The sequence below is a fragment of the Nelumbo nucifera genome, chromosome 4 (assembly GCF_055504915.1).
Source record: "Nelumbo nucifera cultivar China Antique chromosome 4, China Antique-T2T, whole genome shotgun sequence".
Lineage (NCBI taxonomy): Eukaryota > Viridiplantae > Streptophyta > Magnoliopsida > Proteales > Nelumbonaceae > Nelumbo > Nelumbo nucifera.
Window position 1 is genome coordinate 37,715,221 of NC_142652.1, and position 18,782 is coordinate 37,734,002.

At 35.0% G+C, this 18,782-nt stretch overlaps 1 protein-coding gene and 1 pseudogene across 1 annotated transcript; one reads left to right on the forward strand and one right to left on the reverse strand.

Annotated features, from left to right (window-relative positions):
• Nucleotides 1-706: 706 nt before the first annotated feature.
• On the reverse strand, nt 707-3,438 carry LOC104607289 (G-type lectin S-receptor-like serine/threonine-protein kinase At5g24080; annotated as a pseudogene).
• Nucleotides 3,439-4,239: 801 nt separating this feature from the next.
• Nucleotides 4,240-5,502, forward strand: LOC104607332 (uncharacterized). Its single transcript, XM_010272957.1, has 2 exons — nt 4,240-4,518; nt 4,630-5,502. Exons 1-2 carry the CDS (start codon nt 4,240-4,242, stop codon nt 5,500-5,502), a joined length of 1,152 nt encoding a protein of 383 aa, XP_010271259.1.
• Nucleotides 5,503-18,782: the final 13,280 nt, after the last annotated feature.

The following is an 18,782-nucleotide window of genomic DNA, read 5'->3' on the forward strand; positions in this document are numbered from 1 at the left end:
TGGGCTTCCAGCAGAAAAGGGCAACTTTTTGCCCTGAATATCAATAAAAGATCATATTTTTATAAAATAACCAAAAGGCAAGGATACTGTTCACTGTCTTCCTCTTACTCTGCCTCTATGATTATTTTGAAAAACATCATCGAAGCTTCAAAAGTTTCAAACCTCTTATCTCTCTTATGAAGCTTCAAAGGTTTCATAAAGATCCAGGAAACTTCGAGTTCTCAAAAGTCCCACATCGGGTTTGAGGTCATCTCGAGCGGGTTTCGTTTGTCATGGCGTCGCGTGCCGAAGCTTCCTGATTCATAAAGATCTCGTGTGCTGAAACTTCATAATTCAGAAATTAAAAAACTCGGAGCTTCCTGGATCTAGAAACTAACTTGCATTCTTTACACCACTCGTACTGTAAGATTTGTTTTTCCTCTTCAGTCTTCCCCTCTACAACAACATCGAATCCAGGGAGAAACGAAAAGAGAGAGAAAACCTCAAACTCAATGTGATGCTCAGCTTCAAGAGAACGGTGTCACTGTAATTCCGGAATAGTAACCGTGAAGAAGAATGTGCCTGCCCTGCTCCGCCTCTCGCATGAACAGTGTATTCAGATGAATAAGAGTCAGACAATGAAGAGTATCATTGCCCTTTCTTGATATTTTTTAAAAAAATTACTTATTTTATAAAAATATTACTTTTTATTGATATTCAGGTAAAATTCCACATTACATTCACATACATAATAATTTTGAATATGTTACTATCATCCGTCTGATATTGGAGGCCCCATCTTCCGTCTGATCTACTAATATCAAAATCCATAGCTTGTCATTTAAAGTCTGATGGTTCGTTATGTCTCATCTCCCAAATAGAAAATCGTTGGTTTTACCGGTTCCGTGATCTCAACCGTCCCCTCCAACATCTTTGCCACCTTCCCCATAGACGGCCTCATCTCCGCCCGATCTTGGAGGCACCACATGGCAGTCTTCACCATCCGATCCATCATATCAAAATGCTGCCGGTTATCATAACAATGTATAATCCGACGGTCCAAAATATCCTCCACCCTCTTCTCCTGATACACCTTCTCAAATGCCCACCTCGGAAAATACCAGTCCTCACTGTCCAACGACGATCGCCGGAACTCGAAGTTCCTGGTACCGCTCACAATCTCCAACAACACCATCCCAAAGCTGTACAGGTCGGCCTTCGCCGTGATCGGATCGTTCTTCACCCACTCCGGTGCCAAGTAGCCGCGAGTCCCGCGGATGCGCGACATGGTTACCTTGTCTTCTTTCTTGGTTAGCTTCGCTAGCCCGAAGTCTGATACTTTGGGGCAGAAGTCATCTTCGAGGAGTATGTTCTCTGGTTTGATGTCACAGTGGATGACCCATTCGAGACACTCCTCGTGAAGGTAAGCGATAGCTCTAGCTACTCCTAGAGCGATTCTGTATCTAGTGTTCCAGTCCAGAATTGGTTGTTGCATGGATAGAATGTTTTGGGAGTTCGTCTCTTCGTTTTTCTCATTGGTAGTGCTCTTCTTCTCGTCTTCAGATTTTGCAAATGGAGCAACGGGGAAGAGGTATTTGGCGAGGGAGCCGTTTGGGATGTACTCGTATACCAACATCTTGTGTGTTTTCTGGGCGCAGAATCCCCACATTCGGACTAGGTTGAGGTGGTGCATTCGGGCGATGATTGTGACCTCCGCCCAGAATTCTGCCTCTCCACCGCCGATGCTTTTTAGGCGTTTCACGGCGATGACACGGTGGTCAGGGAGGACCCCTTTATAAACAATGCCGAAGCCACCATGCCCAATGACGTTGGAGAAGTCGAGTGGCGGCCTTGAGTTCGGCATAGGTGAACCGTTTAGGCCCGCCCAAGGGGAGGAGCTCCAGGCCTAGCGTGTGAGCCATGTCTCGGTATTTTATGTATTTCTTGACGAAGGCCCAGAAGAAGATAGCTCCACTAGTGAGCTCGATGGTGAAGAGGGTGATGAGGATGGCGAGATTCTTAGGAGTGGTATTGGATTCATCATGTGGGCGAGGGAGGGTTAGGTTAGCGGAGCAAATTGTGTCGATCATGGTCGTCATGCCTGTGAAGTTGGACTTATCTGTCTCGGCCTTCGCTACACGGAGAAACATGGCGACCTCGCTCGCCGGAGACCAGTACCCATATAGGAGGCGATCGAGATGGTGTACACAGTACTGCTCTCCAGTGTACTTGTATTCAAAGCCCAAGCAATTGGGGTTGGCGAGACACTTGGACTCACAGGTTGTGAAATTTGGAGCTCGTAAATCAGTCTCGTTCGGTCCTCCACTGAAATTTACATAATCCAAACGGAGGAATTTACTGTCTTGTGGACTACTTGTGAACGGATTTTTCCTTTCACAAAATTCGCCGCTGCTCTTTCGGAATGTTTGGAATCCCGGTGGACAGACGCAGTAAGGTTTGTTCTGCTCACTTCCCATACAAATATAATTTGGGCCACAGGTGCCATGAATGGTACAAAATTCTTGTATCGCTTGCCAAACTATTGTCCACGTACCCTTTTTAGAATCCAGACTATAAACTCTGAGGTTTCCGTCGTCGTCGAGCGTTAACCGCCGTAGAAGGGGGGCGCCTTTGTCGGACGACAAAAATGGATTCGAGTTGTCCGCCATCTTCAAAGTACCATCATCATCCAGAGACAGAATCTTATTTATTGACTTGTACACACTTGGAGTGTTGTAACTGCCTATGAAGATCAAATCCTTTGCATTATCAAACATGTATCTCTTATTCTTTGAGATTAGTTGGGTGTTGTTCATGGGATGGCCGACGAGAAACGTATCACTCGGATGTTCGTAGCTATGCCAACTTCCATAAACCAAGCACCCAGCATCGCCATCGAGGAATAGATCGGAACCTTTGCTGCTAGTGACACCCTTGAACAGGTTCTGACCGGTGGAGCCGTTTAGTTGGAGACCACCGGAAGGTGAGATGACGAGAGAGGACGAGCGGTTAATGGGCGAGTTGTTTTCAAGTGACCATACAATGGTTTCGTTTTTGCTGTTTAGACACCAGATAGAAGATATATTGCTGTTCAGAGGTGGGTAATGACCGGAATCCGGCGGCAAACGTTGAGTTCGGAGAAACAAGAATCCGGTTCTCGGTAGGTGACCATGGTGAGTTGGAGGTGTTAAAGGCAGAGAATCTCTCTTCCGGTTGCTGTTGGGCTGTTGATGGCAAAGGATTGGAGAGGAAGAAGGAAAAGAAGAGGAAAACGAGGAGAGACATGACTGAAACGAGCTGAATATTGGCCTATTGGGTTAGTGCCAGAGAGAAGATCTCTGACATCTGAATAAATATGGACTGAGCAACTCTCTTCACGACTGCAGCTGCAAGATCGGCCATGGGGGAAGACGACTTAAGTCAACCTATACTTAATTAACGAAACATCGTGACCGTCAGATCAAGAGACTGGATGAATTGGGTGGTCATGTTAAGTCCATGGAACAAATGGTCGGTTGGGATTGTACAAAACTGTCATTACTTCAGCGACTTGTTGACTGGGCAACTTTTAGTCTTTCTAAAGTGAGGCACACAATATACTATCACAACTCACAATACGTGTATGGACCCCATACAGCTTTTTGTGAATGGCCAGGATCTCAGGTTCGCATGACGTCGTTAACCATTCGAGTACGAAAAGGGACAAAATAATATCTACTTTTATTGACCAAAACGTCCCTAACTAAAGCTACTCTTGTAATCGAGTGTTCATGGTACGTCAAACTGTCACAATCCAACGTGGGCGAAGGTTTTTGAGTGTTGACGTGTCAAAGAAGTATTAAGGAATGAATATTCACGGCCAGCTGGCCATTAGAAAATGAATTCTTCTATTTCCAAGAGGAATTGCCAGATATACGGGCTTGCTGATCAAACCATATGGCATACGGTTGCCTTGAAGACCGCAAATTTAGCATCTCATGTTGGGTCGAGGGTGTTGTCCGTTTTGTTCTTAGGTCTAAACATTTAGATCTAGGTCACATGATATATTGGTGTTCCAGCACATAGCTTATTGCAGAAGCATGAACTCACCTAGGTTCTGTTTGGATAATTCATATTTGTAGAACTGTTGACACAGCATATTGCTGTGTGAGCTCCATCCCGTTTCCGACGGACTAAGTTCTCATCGGCTGGTGTTCAACATCCTGGTGCATCAATCAGTTCTTGCAGAAATCAAGAAACTCTATTTTTAAGAAACCAAAGATGAGCACAAATTTGGATCCAAATTCCCCATACTATTTGCATCCTTCTGATAATCCTGAAGCCATTCTGGTTTCTTGTTCATTCACCGGAGGCAATTACTTCACTTGGCAACATGCGATGTGCATTGCTCTGAGAGCAAAAAACAAATACGGATTTGTGGATGGTTCGTTGCAAAGGCCGAGTCCGTCCATGGTAGAAGAGCAGGCATGGATCAAAGTTAATTCCATGGTGATTGCTTGGATCTTCAACTCTCTGGTTCATGAGCTTCATGAAAGTTTTGTATACACGGAATCGGCTAGAGATATGTGGAAAGAACTTGAGGAATACTTCTCTCAAGGGCAAGCTGCAAGAATCTATCAACTCAAATGAGATCTTTCCAACCTGAACCAGGGAGATCTTCCAATTGCCTCATATTTCACAAAGCTGAAAGGCCTTTGGGATGAACTAGGTAATTTATCACCCATTCCTAACTGTGAGTGTAGAAGCAATTATAGTGCGATCAAGGAAATGATGGTAGATCGAGAGAAAGACAGGCTGCACCAATTCTTGATGGGTCTAAATGATGTCTTCAATAATGTCAAATCCACAATTCTGGCTATAGAACCACTCCCTACCATAAACCGGGCCTATCCGCTCATAGTTCAAGACGAGAAACATCAAGTTCTGATGACTCAGAGAGCTATGTATCTTCCAAATGTTGTTGCTCTAATTGCCTCCAGATCTGGTGATCGAAATTCCAACCCTCGGACCAAAGTATGGTGCAAGCATTGTAAGCGCCAAGGCCACTCTAAGGATAGGTGCTACGAGCTGATTGGATATCCTGATGGATGGGAGAAGAGGAAGCCAAATCGTGGAACCAAAACAAAGGTTGATTCTGCTGGAGGTTCACAAGTTGTGGCTGCAGCAACCAGTGGACCTACCCAAGCCACGCCAACGTCCTTCACACTTGAACAATACAACCAACTCTTATGTTTAATGAATATGGACATGCAGTCTCTTTGTGCCTCAAATATGTCTAGTAAGGGTTTCTCCACCACAGTTGGCCCTTCTGATTGGATTCTTGATAGTGGGGCATATGATCATATGACCCCAATGAAGTATTTATTTCTTCATCATGAAACAATGCCTTTCCCTTTATCAATAAACTTGCTAGATGGTTCTGTTCTGTTTGCCACACATAAAGGCACGGTCATGATAATCCCAAGACTCCTTATTCATGATGTGTTATATGTTCCTGGTTTCGATACAACTTGCTTTCCATAAGTAAACTCACCACACAATTACACTACATTGCTGTGTTTTCTCCTATTTCATGTGCAACTCAGGACCCAATATCCATGACTGTGATTAGCAAAGGGGTATTGACCAATGGGATTTACTACCTTCAGCCTGCACATCCCTTTGTTGCTCTTTCAATCACTAATAAAGACAACTACAGTACTTGGCACAGAAGACTCAAACATGCATCATCAAAACAGTTATGCCATCTTTCTGTCCGCAGTATTACTTCACCAAAACATGCATGTGACGTATGTGAACGGGCCAAGCACACCCGCACTCCATTCCCAATAAGTGCGTCTCAAGCCTCTTCTCCATTTGATCTGATCCACTGTGATATTTGGGGTCCCTACCACACTCCAACACATGATGGTGCTCGTTACTTCCTATCCATTGTTGATGACTACAGCTGCACAACTTGGATTTTTCTTATGAAACACAAATTGGATACATACTCTCTCTTTGTTTCATTCTATATATGGTGCACATGCAATTCAATACACTTGTACGTGCAGTAAGATCTGATAATGGTAAAGAATTTCTATCAGGGCCTATGCAATCCTATTTCATGAATAATGGCATCATGCATCAACGTTCTTGTGTTGCCTCTTGTCAATAAAACAAGATTGTTGAGAGGAAACATAGACATCTACTTGAGGTGGCCAGATCATTGCGATTCCAAGCTTCGCTACCGATATCATTTTGGGGAGAATGCGTTCTGACTGCACCCTACATCATAAATTACCTTCCTGCAATCCCTTTACAAGGAAAAACACCCTACAAGATAATACTTGAGAAAATCCCTAGTCATGAGCATTTATGTACATTTGGGTGTCTATGCTATGCCCAAGAACGACCTCCCAACAAGGATAAATTTGCCCTACGTGCTTCCCGTTGTATATTCGTGGGTTACCCTTATGGTCAAAAGGGATACAAGGTGTACAACCTTGAAATTGGCAGGTTCTTTACATCTCGGGATGTGTCATTCTATAAGGATGTTTTCCCTTTTCAATAACAACAAACATCACCGTCAGACAGTAATCCGGGTGTTGCCACCCCTTTATCAGAAAATGATGATCCCTTCATTGATCCAGCAATCCATCACAATTCGATTAATGCTGGTCCTATCTCAAAGCCTGTTAGCACTTCTCTCACCGACATCAATTCAGGAGAGCTGCCCATAGATCCATTAATTGAAGGTTCAGAATACATATCCACCACAGAGCCATCCGAATCCAATCCCGTTCACAACACCCATGTTCAGCCCTCACGTCCTCACCGTGACAAACGACAGCCCACACACCTAAAGGATTACATTTGCAGCATTCCCACTTCCTTGACTACCCTGAATGCTACTGCTTCTCTACCCCCGAAACCAACCTCTTATTCTCAAGTCGTCAAGGATCCAAATTGGTGTAGAGCGATGGATGATGAAATTGCTGCTCCAGAATATATATATATATATATATATATATATATATATATATATATATATATATATATATATATGAAAGAAGGGAGGTGAGGGTCCTCTCACCACAGAGCTCACATGTATCTCCCCACACATGTGCACGTTTATTTTTATATTAAATCAAAAACCTCATGGGTCTTTATTGTCTTTAATAAAATTCATATTTACTCTAATAAATCTCTTCATCCTTAATAGTCAATGTTTGTAACATTGATCCTCCCCATTAAATCCTTATTTTCCCCTCAAACATCCCTTAATCCTTTTTGGCTCTCTCTAATAAAGTAGCGTGTAAATTAGATGCGTTGGGTTAGATTAAGGATCAACCTAAATGTGAACTTTAGCTTGGGCCCAAGTTTTCCCACTAGTACATAGGTGAACCAATTTAAATAAAGCATTACTCCTTTCTTTGAGCTACCAGGTTTTTTCCTCTATTTTGCTCCTTTTCATGGGCTCAAGTTTTTTCCTATGTTATTATTAATTTAATTTAACGTAGATTTGTTTAATGGATTGTTCTAATCTCTCTCTCTCTCTCTCTCTCTCTCTCTATATATATATATATATATATATATATAACAAGGAAGTCTAGAATTTTTCTCCATTTTTTGAATTTTTTATTTTTTTAATTCCATGTCATTTTTTAAATAATCATTGAGATGCATTTTCCCAATAACCTAAATAATCTCTTCTCCTAAACTACCTCCCCCACTATCGACCACTTTCTCCTAAATTATCTCTAATTCCTATTTATCTTCTAAATTATCTCTAACTAATTTCTATTTAACCTCTCCCCCACTTTTTATCTATATCTATCTAAAGAAATTTTGGATTAAAAAATTTAACAATTATTTAAAAACTCTAACAAAATTATATAACAAATTTAAAATATTTATTAGAAACACAAAAAATAATTTTATATTTTAACAAAATATATCACGAAATTATGAACTAACAATTTAAATTCTATTTTTCTGGATTATCAATTTAAATGCTATTGAAATAATAAAAATTTAACAATAAAAAATAAAATCTTATTTAAATATTTCAGTAAATAAATATCCTAAATAAAAAAATATTATAAATATATAAATAATTATATAACAAAATATTTAGTAATATGTAATAGCTTTAAATAAATAAAAATAAAATAATAAAAAATTTAAATATTTTACATATTATTTAAATAATTAAATAACTAAATATTTAACATAACTAGATATTAAAAGTTTAAATAACTAAAATATGTAATAAATTTAAAAAATTTCTTAAAAGTAGAAAAGAAATTATAAAATAATATTGAAATTAATAATAATTTAATATCTTACAAAATTAAAAATAAAATTATGTATTAATAGAAAAAAGTATAATTTTATGGATTATTAAATTCAGTAAATAAAAATTTAAATATTTTATATATTATTTAAATATTTAAATAACTATATTTTAAATAGTTAAAATAACGAAATTATGTAATAAATTTAAAAAATTTCTTAAAGGTAGAAAAATAATTATAACATAATATTTAAGTTATTAATTATTTAATATATTACAAAATTAATAATGCACTTATGTAATAATAGTATAAATTATAATTTTATGGATTATTAAATTCAATAAATAATTAATATTTTAAAATTTAAATATTTTACATATTATTTAATTATTTAAATAAAAAATATTTAACATAACTAGATTTTAAATTAGTTAAAATAAGGAAGTTATGTAATAAATTTAAAAAAATATATCTTAAAAGTAGAAAAACAATTATAACATAATATTTAAATTAATAATAATCTAATATTTTACAAAATTAATAATGAAATAACTTTAATAATAATTTAAAATTTTTACATAATATTGGAAATAACTAATTCCACTTATACCAATTAATAATTCAGGGAAATAACTTTCATAAAAATTAATATTTATTAGTAATAATTTTAAACTCTTAATATATATTTATTATATAAATATATACTAATATTAATATTTATTGTACTTCAGTAATTATTTATTGTTTTTTTGATAAATGCATTTTAATAATTATGTATAAATTTATTTTTGTTTTGTTATTTAATAGAAAACTTTCAATAATTATTAGAGATTAAACTGCTATTATTGAATTTTTTTTTTTAATTTTGTTTATTGTACTTATTGTATTTTAATTTGTTATAACTTATTGATTAATATTTATTAAAGATTAAACTATTATTTAATATTATACTATTTATTTACTAATTTAATATATTTTAGTACTTATTGTATTTTTCATTATCAATATATTTTTAACAATTGAGTATTTTTGCTATAAATTTTCAATAATTATTGGAGATTAAACTATTGTTATTTCTCATAGATGAGAATATTAAATTGACTGTGCATTTGTAAAAATCGGCTCCCTCAAGTTGTATCGGTTTTTGTCAATCGGTTCAAAAGATTTAAACTTAAAAATTTAAATTTAAGTCTTAAAAATTACAATGCAAATGTTAAAAAATAATTTTTAAAATTAAATTTTTGATATAAAACATATTAGACTAAGAAATATGGGAAATTTCCCACTTTTCCATATTAAAAATTATATTTAAAATATAAAATATTAATATATATCAATGGTCAAGTCATTTGGTTTTGGTCGATTTACAAATGGACAAAGCAAAACTAATCCAACTTGGTCAAGTTGGGAAATTGTTGAACCAAACCCGACCTAAAATACTAGAAAACCAACCAACTCAGGTTGAGTTAATCGGGTTGGTTGGTTTCATCAAGTTGATGAACAAACCTAACTGAAATTAATTATTGTTATTTTTGTATTATAAAAAATTTATTAAAAGTAGTATATAAAATATTAATAATTTTTAATTATTTTAAAAGTTGAAAATATAAAACAATTGTGTACTCTTATGTGTTTTTATTAGGGTCATTTACTAGAACAGACCTTATAGTTTTACATATTTACTTAAACCTACCTTATAATTTTTATTTTACTAAAATATCCAATATATTTTGCAACTTATTTTTTTAATCAACCTTTCATTGAGGAGTGTTTGTTTTTCCATTAGGCCCATGATTTTTTATTCCAAAAATACTCTTAATGCTTTTTTGTATAGAAAACAAAATTGACCAATATATTTTTATTTTTATTTTCTTTTGATTAAATTTATTTAAATGAACATTATGGTCGACACTGTCATTTTCCACTATCTAATGGAAGATTGATTAAATCCATTGCAAATTATAAGTGGTGTTTTAGTAAAATACAATCTATAGGGTAGATTTTAGTAAATTCATGAAACTATAGGGGATGTTTAAATAAATGACTCTTTCTATTAGCTTTCACTAAACAAATACTATGCATCGCATGGGTCCCCACTAGTTCAGTAGTAAAATGTAGTAAGAAGTAAATGTGAGTATTTGTTTATTTTCATTAGTTCAATTTTGAAATTACTTTTTTTTTTAACTTGGTAATTAATCTCATGCTAAGCACATTTTTGGCTTTATAGGGCTACACAATGGGAGGTAATCCATTGCCCCAACCCAAGTCTATGCTACAACTAACTAAATAAGGTATCAATCAAGCCACTATCACTTGGTTTATGTGCTTCTCATAATATATAAACTATATAAAAATGAAAGTTTAAAGCTCAATGGCTAAAAAGGAAAAAGAATTTTTTCCTACTATTCTACACATTAAAAGTATAAGTACAACATCTCGTGCATCACACACAGGTCATCACTAGTATATATTAAAAGAAGGAAGTCTAAGAATTTTCTCCTTTTTTTGAATTTTTTATTTTTTATTCCATGTTATTTTTGAAACAACAAATGTGATGTTCTCTTTCCCATAAAAAAATTACCGAAAATCTCTCTCTCTCTCTCTCTCTCTCTCTCTCTCTCTTACGTTCCCAATAACATAAATAATCTCATCCTAAAATTTCACCTAAACTTACTCCCCCACCATCCCCCACCTAAATTATCTTTATTACCTATTTATCTCCTAAATTATCGAGATCACGTCTCTGCCCCACAACTCTTGATGATGTCATCATCGGGAGATGTTCCCAATACACGACAGGGATGTGCTGTAGGGCATTGTGGGGCAACTCCCTGTGAGGCAGAGATGTGAACTCTAATTTACTAGAGAATTTCTTTCCTAAATTATCTCTAATTCCTATTTATCCTCTCTCCCATTTTAATATTCATATTATTAATAACTTTATATTTTTTACAAAATTCATTATGAAATTATGTACTAACAATATAAATTTTGATTTTCTAGATTATCCAATTTAAGTTCTATTCAAATAATAAAAAATTAACATTAAAAAATTATTATTTAAATATTTCAATACCTAAATATCTTAAATAACAAATACTAAAAATATCTAAATAATTATATAACAAAATATTTAATATTATGTAATAACTTTAAAATAAATAAAATTAAAATAATGAAAATTTTATATATTTTATATATTATTTAAATATTTAAATAACTAAATATTTTACATAACTAGATTTTAAATAGTTAAAATAACGAAATTATGTAATAAATTTATAAAAATCTTAAAAGTAGAAAAATAATTATAACATCATATTCAAATTAATAATAATAATATAATATTTTACAAATTAATAACAAAATTATGTAATAATAGTATAAATTATAATTTTATAGATTATTAAATTCCATAAATAATTAATATTTTAAAACCCTGATGATCTGTTGACACCCCTATTCATTAATAGGGGTTGGGACCTGGACTCATGTATAAAACATAAATGGATTTGTATTTTTCTCTACCACTCGGTTTGGGAAGAGTGTAAATAGAAATATGCACTGTAAATATAAAGTTTAAAAATATCATATTAAAGGTTTTGCACTGTACATATTTGTATTACTCTTTCCAAATGGTCAGTCTGGAAAGAGTATAAATACAAATATGTATAGTACAAATACATACAAAATAATACAAAGTATAAGATTTTGCACTCTACATATTTGTATTTATACTCCTTCCAAACTGAGCCTAAAGTCCAAAGTGAATGGAAAAAGGATTTTAAACATAGGCAGGTCAATGAAATAATCAATAAAGGGGGATTTTCTTTTTTCTTTTCTTCCTCGACGACAATGAAGCAATATATTCCTTTTCTCTGTTTAAACATAACTGATCTCTCACCAAATCAAGGAAACCAAACCAAAAAAATGAGATTAGCCATTTTTGAAAAAATGAAGGATAGGTTTGATTTTCAATTAACAATATACTATAAATATATATTATTTATAGTATAATATATACATATGTATGTTTATTTGTAATATATTATAAATATAAAAAATCAAAGAATCAACCGGTCAACTGGTCAATTAGTGGTATCCATTTGGGGAATTGCAAAAAGCAGAGGTACTAGTTTGGTAGCCCATGGCTCGATCAACCAAACCATGAGAACCCTAGTTTTTTTTTATCAATTTGTGGGTTTCAGAAAAAGCCAAAAAAAAAAGGGTTGGATGACGGTTTGGATGGTTGAACCATCTGGATCAATGGCAGGTTAGAAAGGCATGGAGAATTTGAATTAGGATTTTTTGACCTCACAAAATTGGTCCTTACACTATCCTCACAACAGTTCAGCTGTGCATTGGGGACATCTTCCCTTGAATGAAAACATAGAAATATTGAGATATTCCCAATGCATGGCTGCAATTGTTGTGAATACAGTGTGAGGACAAATTTTATAAGGACTTAATCCATCTCAATCATGTCATGGTATCGGGTATGGAAGTAATCACAAACGACTACATAGATTGTGTTTGGTACCATTGCTATTTCTACCCAAAATGTTTTGGGTTGATCAATACAAATTGGTGAGAGATATGTGTTGTCACATGACATGTGAGAGTTATTTCAGCTAGGTATTGAATAAGTATTTTAAACAATTCATTTTGACATGAAACTTGTTTGGTTGGTAGTTATAGTCATGCTAACTAGGTGTTGAATAAGAATTTTAAACAGTAACCTAAAATGTTTAAATTAAATGTTTATATCATGGTTTTCAAAATCGGATGGGACCAGACAGTCGGACCGGAAAAAACTGGGAACTGGTTAGATGACCGATTCCGTTTTACCCCCAGAACCATTATTTCACCAAAAACCGTTGATTTGATCAGCAAACCGCTGACCCAAGCGGTCAAACCGTTCAAACTGTCCAACGGTTTTGGCCATTTTTTATTTTTTTATTTTTTATCAGAATGGGCCATCCATTCAGTTTGAACAGTCAGGCCGTTCAACCTGAAAACTGGACCCCTGACCGGTTTCATTGTTGAGTTCAATTTTAAAAACCTTGGTTTATATTCAATGTAACACCACCCTACTATATTGACTCTCATCCTAAGGTCAAATTTAAAAATAAATGTTTTCCTGATGATTAGCTCATTATTATACATAGATTAACATCTAGATGCAGATCTAATAGTTTTAGAATCAGAGAACCAAAAAAATCCTAATTTTGGAGGTTGGGTTTATGGTATTTGAGTGTATATCCATCTTTTCTACTTTGCATGCACCAGAATATATATTTTCACTTCTATGTGGGATGCCAATTAAGAGCCTATTTCTTCAAATAAGCAGTTGATGGAAGAAACATCAATTTGACATTTCCCCCAACACCCCTGGCCTTTGTTTCTAGTAGAAATATTTTATGCCTGTTTTAACTCAAAACAGTCTCAATTAAATTGAAAATTGACGATTATTAAACTCAAAACTCTTAGCTAGGTGTTCTGATGTGGCAGCATTTCAAGTGGAAATAGCCACGGTAGAAAGCAATAACTCGTTCAGTTTACCCATTTCAGCTGTTATCAGACAGCCCTAAGAAAATATAAGAAAGTGAAAGAAAACAATAAGAAAATGTATGAAAATCATTATATACTAATACTTAGTTAGCGATAAAAAAATGGAGTTTTTTTAATAAAATATCTGTTAGTTTACCCCTTTTGTACCAGGCACTTGCATTTTCAGATAGGATTGCCATTTAAAAGAAACATTTTTATATCAAGAAATTTTCTATTTTAAGCTTCACTCACTTTCTCAAATCAAAATTGTTTGTTATACACATTTCTTAAGAAAATTAATTACATAATTTTCTGTCACAATATACCACCCAAGGCAACCAAATTTAGCTTAAGTTGTCATAAAATAAAAAACGAACACTAAAAATTAATTTGACTTTTAAAATGATGAATCATGAATGTACTGAAGTGAAAAACTTAGAGGAATTTAGGGAATTGTTTGATAACTTTGCTGAAAAGAATGTCCTAATAATAATTTTGTTAAAAATCATGATGATTTTCTCCTTCACATGATCTGTATTTACATTGGCTTGCATCAATCACAATGCCTCTTCATCTTTTTAATTTGTTGATGTGCTAAGAGAGTTTGTCCATGTTTTACCAAGGGCAATAATGACATTTCCATTTTATTTTCTTTTAATTCAATTTGTTTGAATGGATATCTGGGTTAAAAATTAAAACCATCATTTTCCCCTTTTGGAAGACCAGTTTAGTATATTGATTTCTAACTATAGGGGTGTTTTAGTAAAATGTAAACTACAAAGCAGGTTTTGGTAAACAGATAAAATTGTAGGGGGTGTTTTCATATAATATTCCAAAATTGGCATTTTTACAACCTTTGCCCTCATTGCTTTCATAGCTATGATCAGCACTTTCACCCGCAATTGTAACATTTTCTTTTGTCCAATTTCCTCTTCATACCTAGGGGTATCTAGATTTGGTCCAATTCGATCCAGTCCAAAATGAATCTATTATGTGGCATGTGGGGTTGCAACTTGGGCAGACCAGAGTTTTTTTTTTTTTTTTTGAATTTGAATGAATCAAGCCCAAACGTCTGAACCCAAAGCAATTGAAAATGCTATTTTCTTTTATAAAACGAAAGGGGCTACACAAAACCGTCCCCAAGCATCACAAAAACAAATGAAATCTAAGTCCCAAGGAAACGCATTAATAAAAAAAGAGAACACTATTCCACCTGATGAGTTAACCAACCCACCACTGGATTAGCTTCGTGATAGACATGATGGCATCTAATATTACAATCCATCTGCACACCAAGACGATAACACTCGTCCATGATGTTCCTTAATCTCCATGGGGGTTCACCTTCAGAAAAAGACAATTGATGACGAGTTTTGAATTAGCCTCAATAATAATAATAGGCAAACCACGAAAGATGAGAACAACATTGTGAGCTTCCCAAGCCACCCAAGCTTTGACAAGGGTAATAGAAGTTATGACAATAGAGTATGCTTTCACAATCAAGACCCTACCCTAGCAATGCATGCCAAAGAGCATAACCCATTTAACCCGTATGAGACATCAAAATTAATTTTTATAGTACCGTCATGAGGATTTTTCCATCAAATAAGCATCCATTCCTTCTTATGAGTATTCACAAAAACATAATTCCTACCCAAACAACATTTCATATCCATAAAGAAATTAAGAGATCTATCCATTAGGAATTTAGGATAGGGGTCTGGCTGGCATATTTCCCAAAGGAACCACAAGATAACCACTTATTTCTCTATAATTAATGGCTCACCATAATTAATTGAAGTGTCTGGAAATTCTTTTCCACCAATCACAAATTGAGCTATCAACCATCTTGAAAAATGTGGTCCATATCCTCATCCTCAACACAAATGGCACAAGCCCCATCAATACTACAATCCTTAGGTTGTGTCATCTTTGTTGGTTGCTTTCCAGAAAAATGCTCCCATAATCTAGTGTTGTGGTTGGAGGTGCATTTGATAATTTGGTGCAAAAATTAAAATTTATCAAAATTTTCGGAATATAATCACCAAGTTTCTGCACTTGATAAGGGAAACAACTAAATTTCAGGTCTTGCGTTTGTGCACAGGTTGGATTTGGCCTCTTAATTGCATGTAACACACGATACATAAATCTGACCAGTAAGTGCCTATAGTTTCTCAATTGGTCTTACATAAATCTGACCAGTATACAGGGATGCCCGTTATCCTACAGATTGGCCAGATGAAGAGGCTTGGCACCTTAAGTGGTCATTTTTCCTTAGACCAAAACAGAACTTTGTATCTCTGAAAGCGAATTCCAGGCTTTATTGGGAAAGCCTGAATTAACAAACTCACCGACTATCATGGGTGCAAGAGATAATATCATTTCCATATCCATATTCATCTATTGAACTAGCTCCATAACTTGTCCAGTATATCCCTTGTGGACTAGAACAAAGATTAATGCATTACAAGAGAATTTGCCTAAAATCTTGATTCTTTTGGTGTGCTTTGGTTTGTAGCCTGAGATGCATCTCATAAATTTAAAGGTAGCAGTACTGTATAGGCATGTAAGTTGTTTGTTTTGTTTTAACTCCCTAGCCTAAAATTTCTTGTTTTTTAGAATGTTATTTGTTCCCACTCAGATCAGATTGGGAGAAATAAAGTGATTTTCGAAAATTGTGTGTGCAATTACTTGATTCATGCTCCTTAAATAATTTTTGAAGAATTAATGACTTTTAACTTTGAATAGTGCATCTTCATCACACTTGTATGAATAATGTGCGTCTCATTGCACTGCACACACATATGCACTCATTACGCAGTAGTAAACCTCCATATTCTCCTCTTTTTTTCTAAAGAATCTAAATAAGCTACTATTTAAAAACTCAAAACAAGTCTTGTAATTTTCCAATGTGGGACAAGTTAAAAAACTAATTTTAGTAAGAGAAAAAAAACTATTTTTCAAGGCGTGTACAGGTGTATTTTTCATGCAATTGATCAATCAAACCCCATTAGGTTTAATCTCTAATGAGATTAAAATCCAACATTCCTTCTCTTTAGTTAGTCCACTATAAGTACATTTCCAAGCAGCACTAGTGACTAGACAGGTGAATGCTTCAACTCTAGGAGGGAATGGAAAGCCCCAGAATTTGCCCACCCCTAATGTGGTAAAGCTTACCTTCTTACCAATTCTTTATAGAATAAGCTAACAAAGAGCTCTCCTTGGGCTCCTCTTTCCAAGTATGTTGGTTTACACTATTCACTCATAATTGCTCTAATATATCAATAACAAGGAAAACATAGATTTAACGGAGAAATACGGATACATCCGATGCAGAATTCTGATTTTCAGCCCCCTATAAACCACATCCTGCTTGTAAATTTGGCATCAATTCACGGTCAGGATGCATTCCCCCTGTACTATGGGACTGTAAAATTCTGATCTGGGCTGATTGGTCATTCTCACTAGATTTAAAGACCTTACAGTGAATATCTCAGAAAGGTGTGCTCAAAGTATGTTGGTCATCTTTGGATGAGATTGATACCACTTTGAATCTGCACTACGACTGAGACACCCATTTGCACAGAACAAGTAGAAAAGCGTATGACCTTACCATGGACCTGTTCACAGGCCGGGTTGGGCCCGACTTTGCCTCTTTTTAAACAAAATCTGACCAGGATTGAACCCGAGCTCCGTCCTATATTAAGCCCAAAGCCTCATCTTCACAGAATGACAAGTATTTTGTAATTCATTAGTTATATATTACATAATATTCTATATATATATATATTTAATCAATAATAGAATTTCATTAATTAATAAGAAAGTTACATGAGGAGAGGTTCTTATTTCTTCTCACCAAACATACAATTACAAATTACAATTGTGCCAAAAACATTTGATTTTGTCCCACCCCTTGTTTGGCTACAACATCAACAAAAGCGTTAGTAGTTCTTTTTTAAGTTTTAACCCAATTAATCCACTACCTTTGAGTCACCTTTTATAATCAGAATTTTTAACTCATTTCTTTTGCCTTTTGCACTCCTTCCATCACAGCCAGAATTTTATCACTTAATAAATCTCCTGCACCAACTGGACCAAAAAATAAGTCAATAATTTTGCTTTCATTATTCCTAAACACCCATCAATTACGGAAGAACCCAGGTTATCTCTACTACTCAAAATTTAACTTAATAAAATCATTAGCTAATGGAGGTTATAAAGGCTAGGGGTGGCAATTGGGCGGATTGGGTTGGGTTTGATTTGGGTTGAGCTTCAACCCAATCCATCTAACCTGCCAGCCCATTAATGATCCAGTTATATAAAATTAAATGGATTGGGTTCAACCCAAACCCGCTTTAATCCAATTCAATCCGTCTAAACCCATTAATTTTATATTTATGGACTTCAAAAACAAACTAACTCTCACTTAACAAAGAAGTTGGTTATAGCTTGGTGGTAATTGTAGGTACTATTTATACAAGTGATAAAGGTTCAAATCACATTACATGCATGTTATTTTTACACAAGCGGGGAAACCATTTGATTATGTTCGGATTTCGGGTTTGACCGAACCACTTAGGTTCAAACCGGTCAGACCAACTTGAACTATCTAATTGGATTATCTTCAAGCTAATCACATCAAGGATGGTTGAACCGTTTAGATCTGGATCAGTTTGGTCGGATCGGGCCGGACCAGTTCTGCCAATGGTTGATTGACTTGGACCAGACCATATTAGGTTTGTGCACAGGTTTGGGACTGGACCGACTGACCCAAACCGGGACAATGTAAGTAAATCTGGTCAATCCGGATTCGGGTCACCACATATCGACTTGTGTCGGGTCGGGTTGGACTGTGTGAATACTGGTTGGACCGGATGACCCAAATCGGACAGAGCAAGCGGTACCAAGCCATCCTGTCTGGGGTCTATTTCGGATTCGGGTCGACCCGAATCGATATATGTTAGATCGGGT

Bases quoted from the DNA above. Each gene is read 5' to 3' on its own strand.
- LOC104607332 (XM_010272957.1), top strand. From the start codon at position 4,240: ATGAGCACAAATTTGGATCCAAATTCCCCATACTATTTGCATCCTTCT. The intron at 4,519-4,629 runs GTATACACGGAA...AACCTGAACCAG, and splicing joins ATGAGCTTCATGAAAGTTTT to GGAGATCTTCCAATTGCCTC.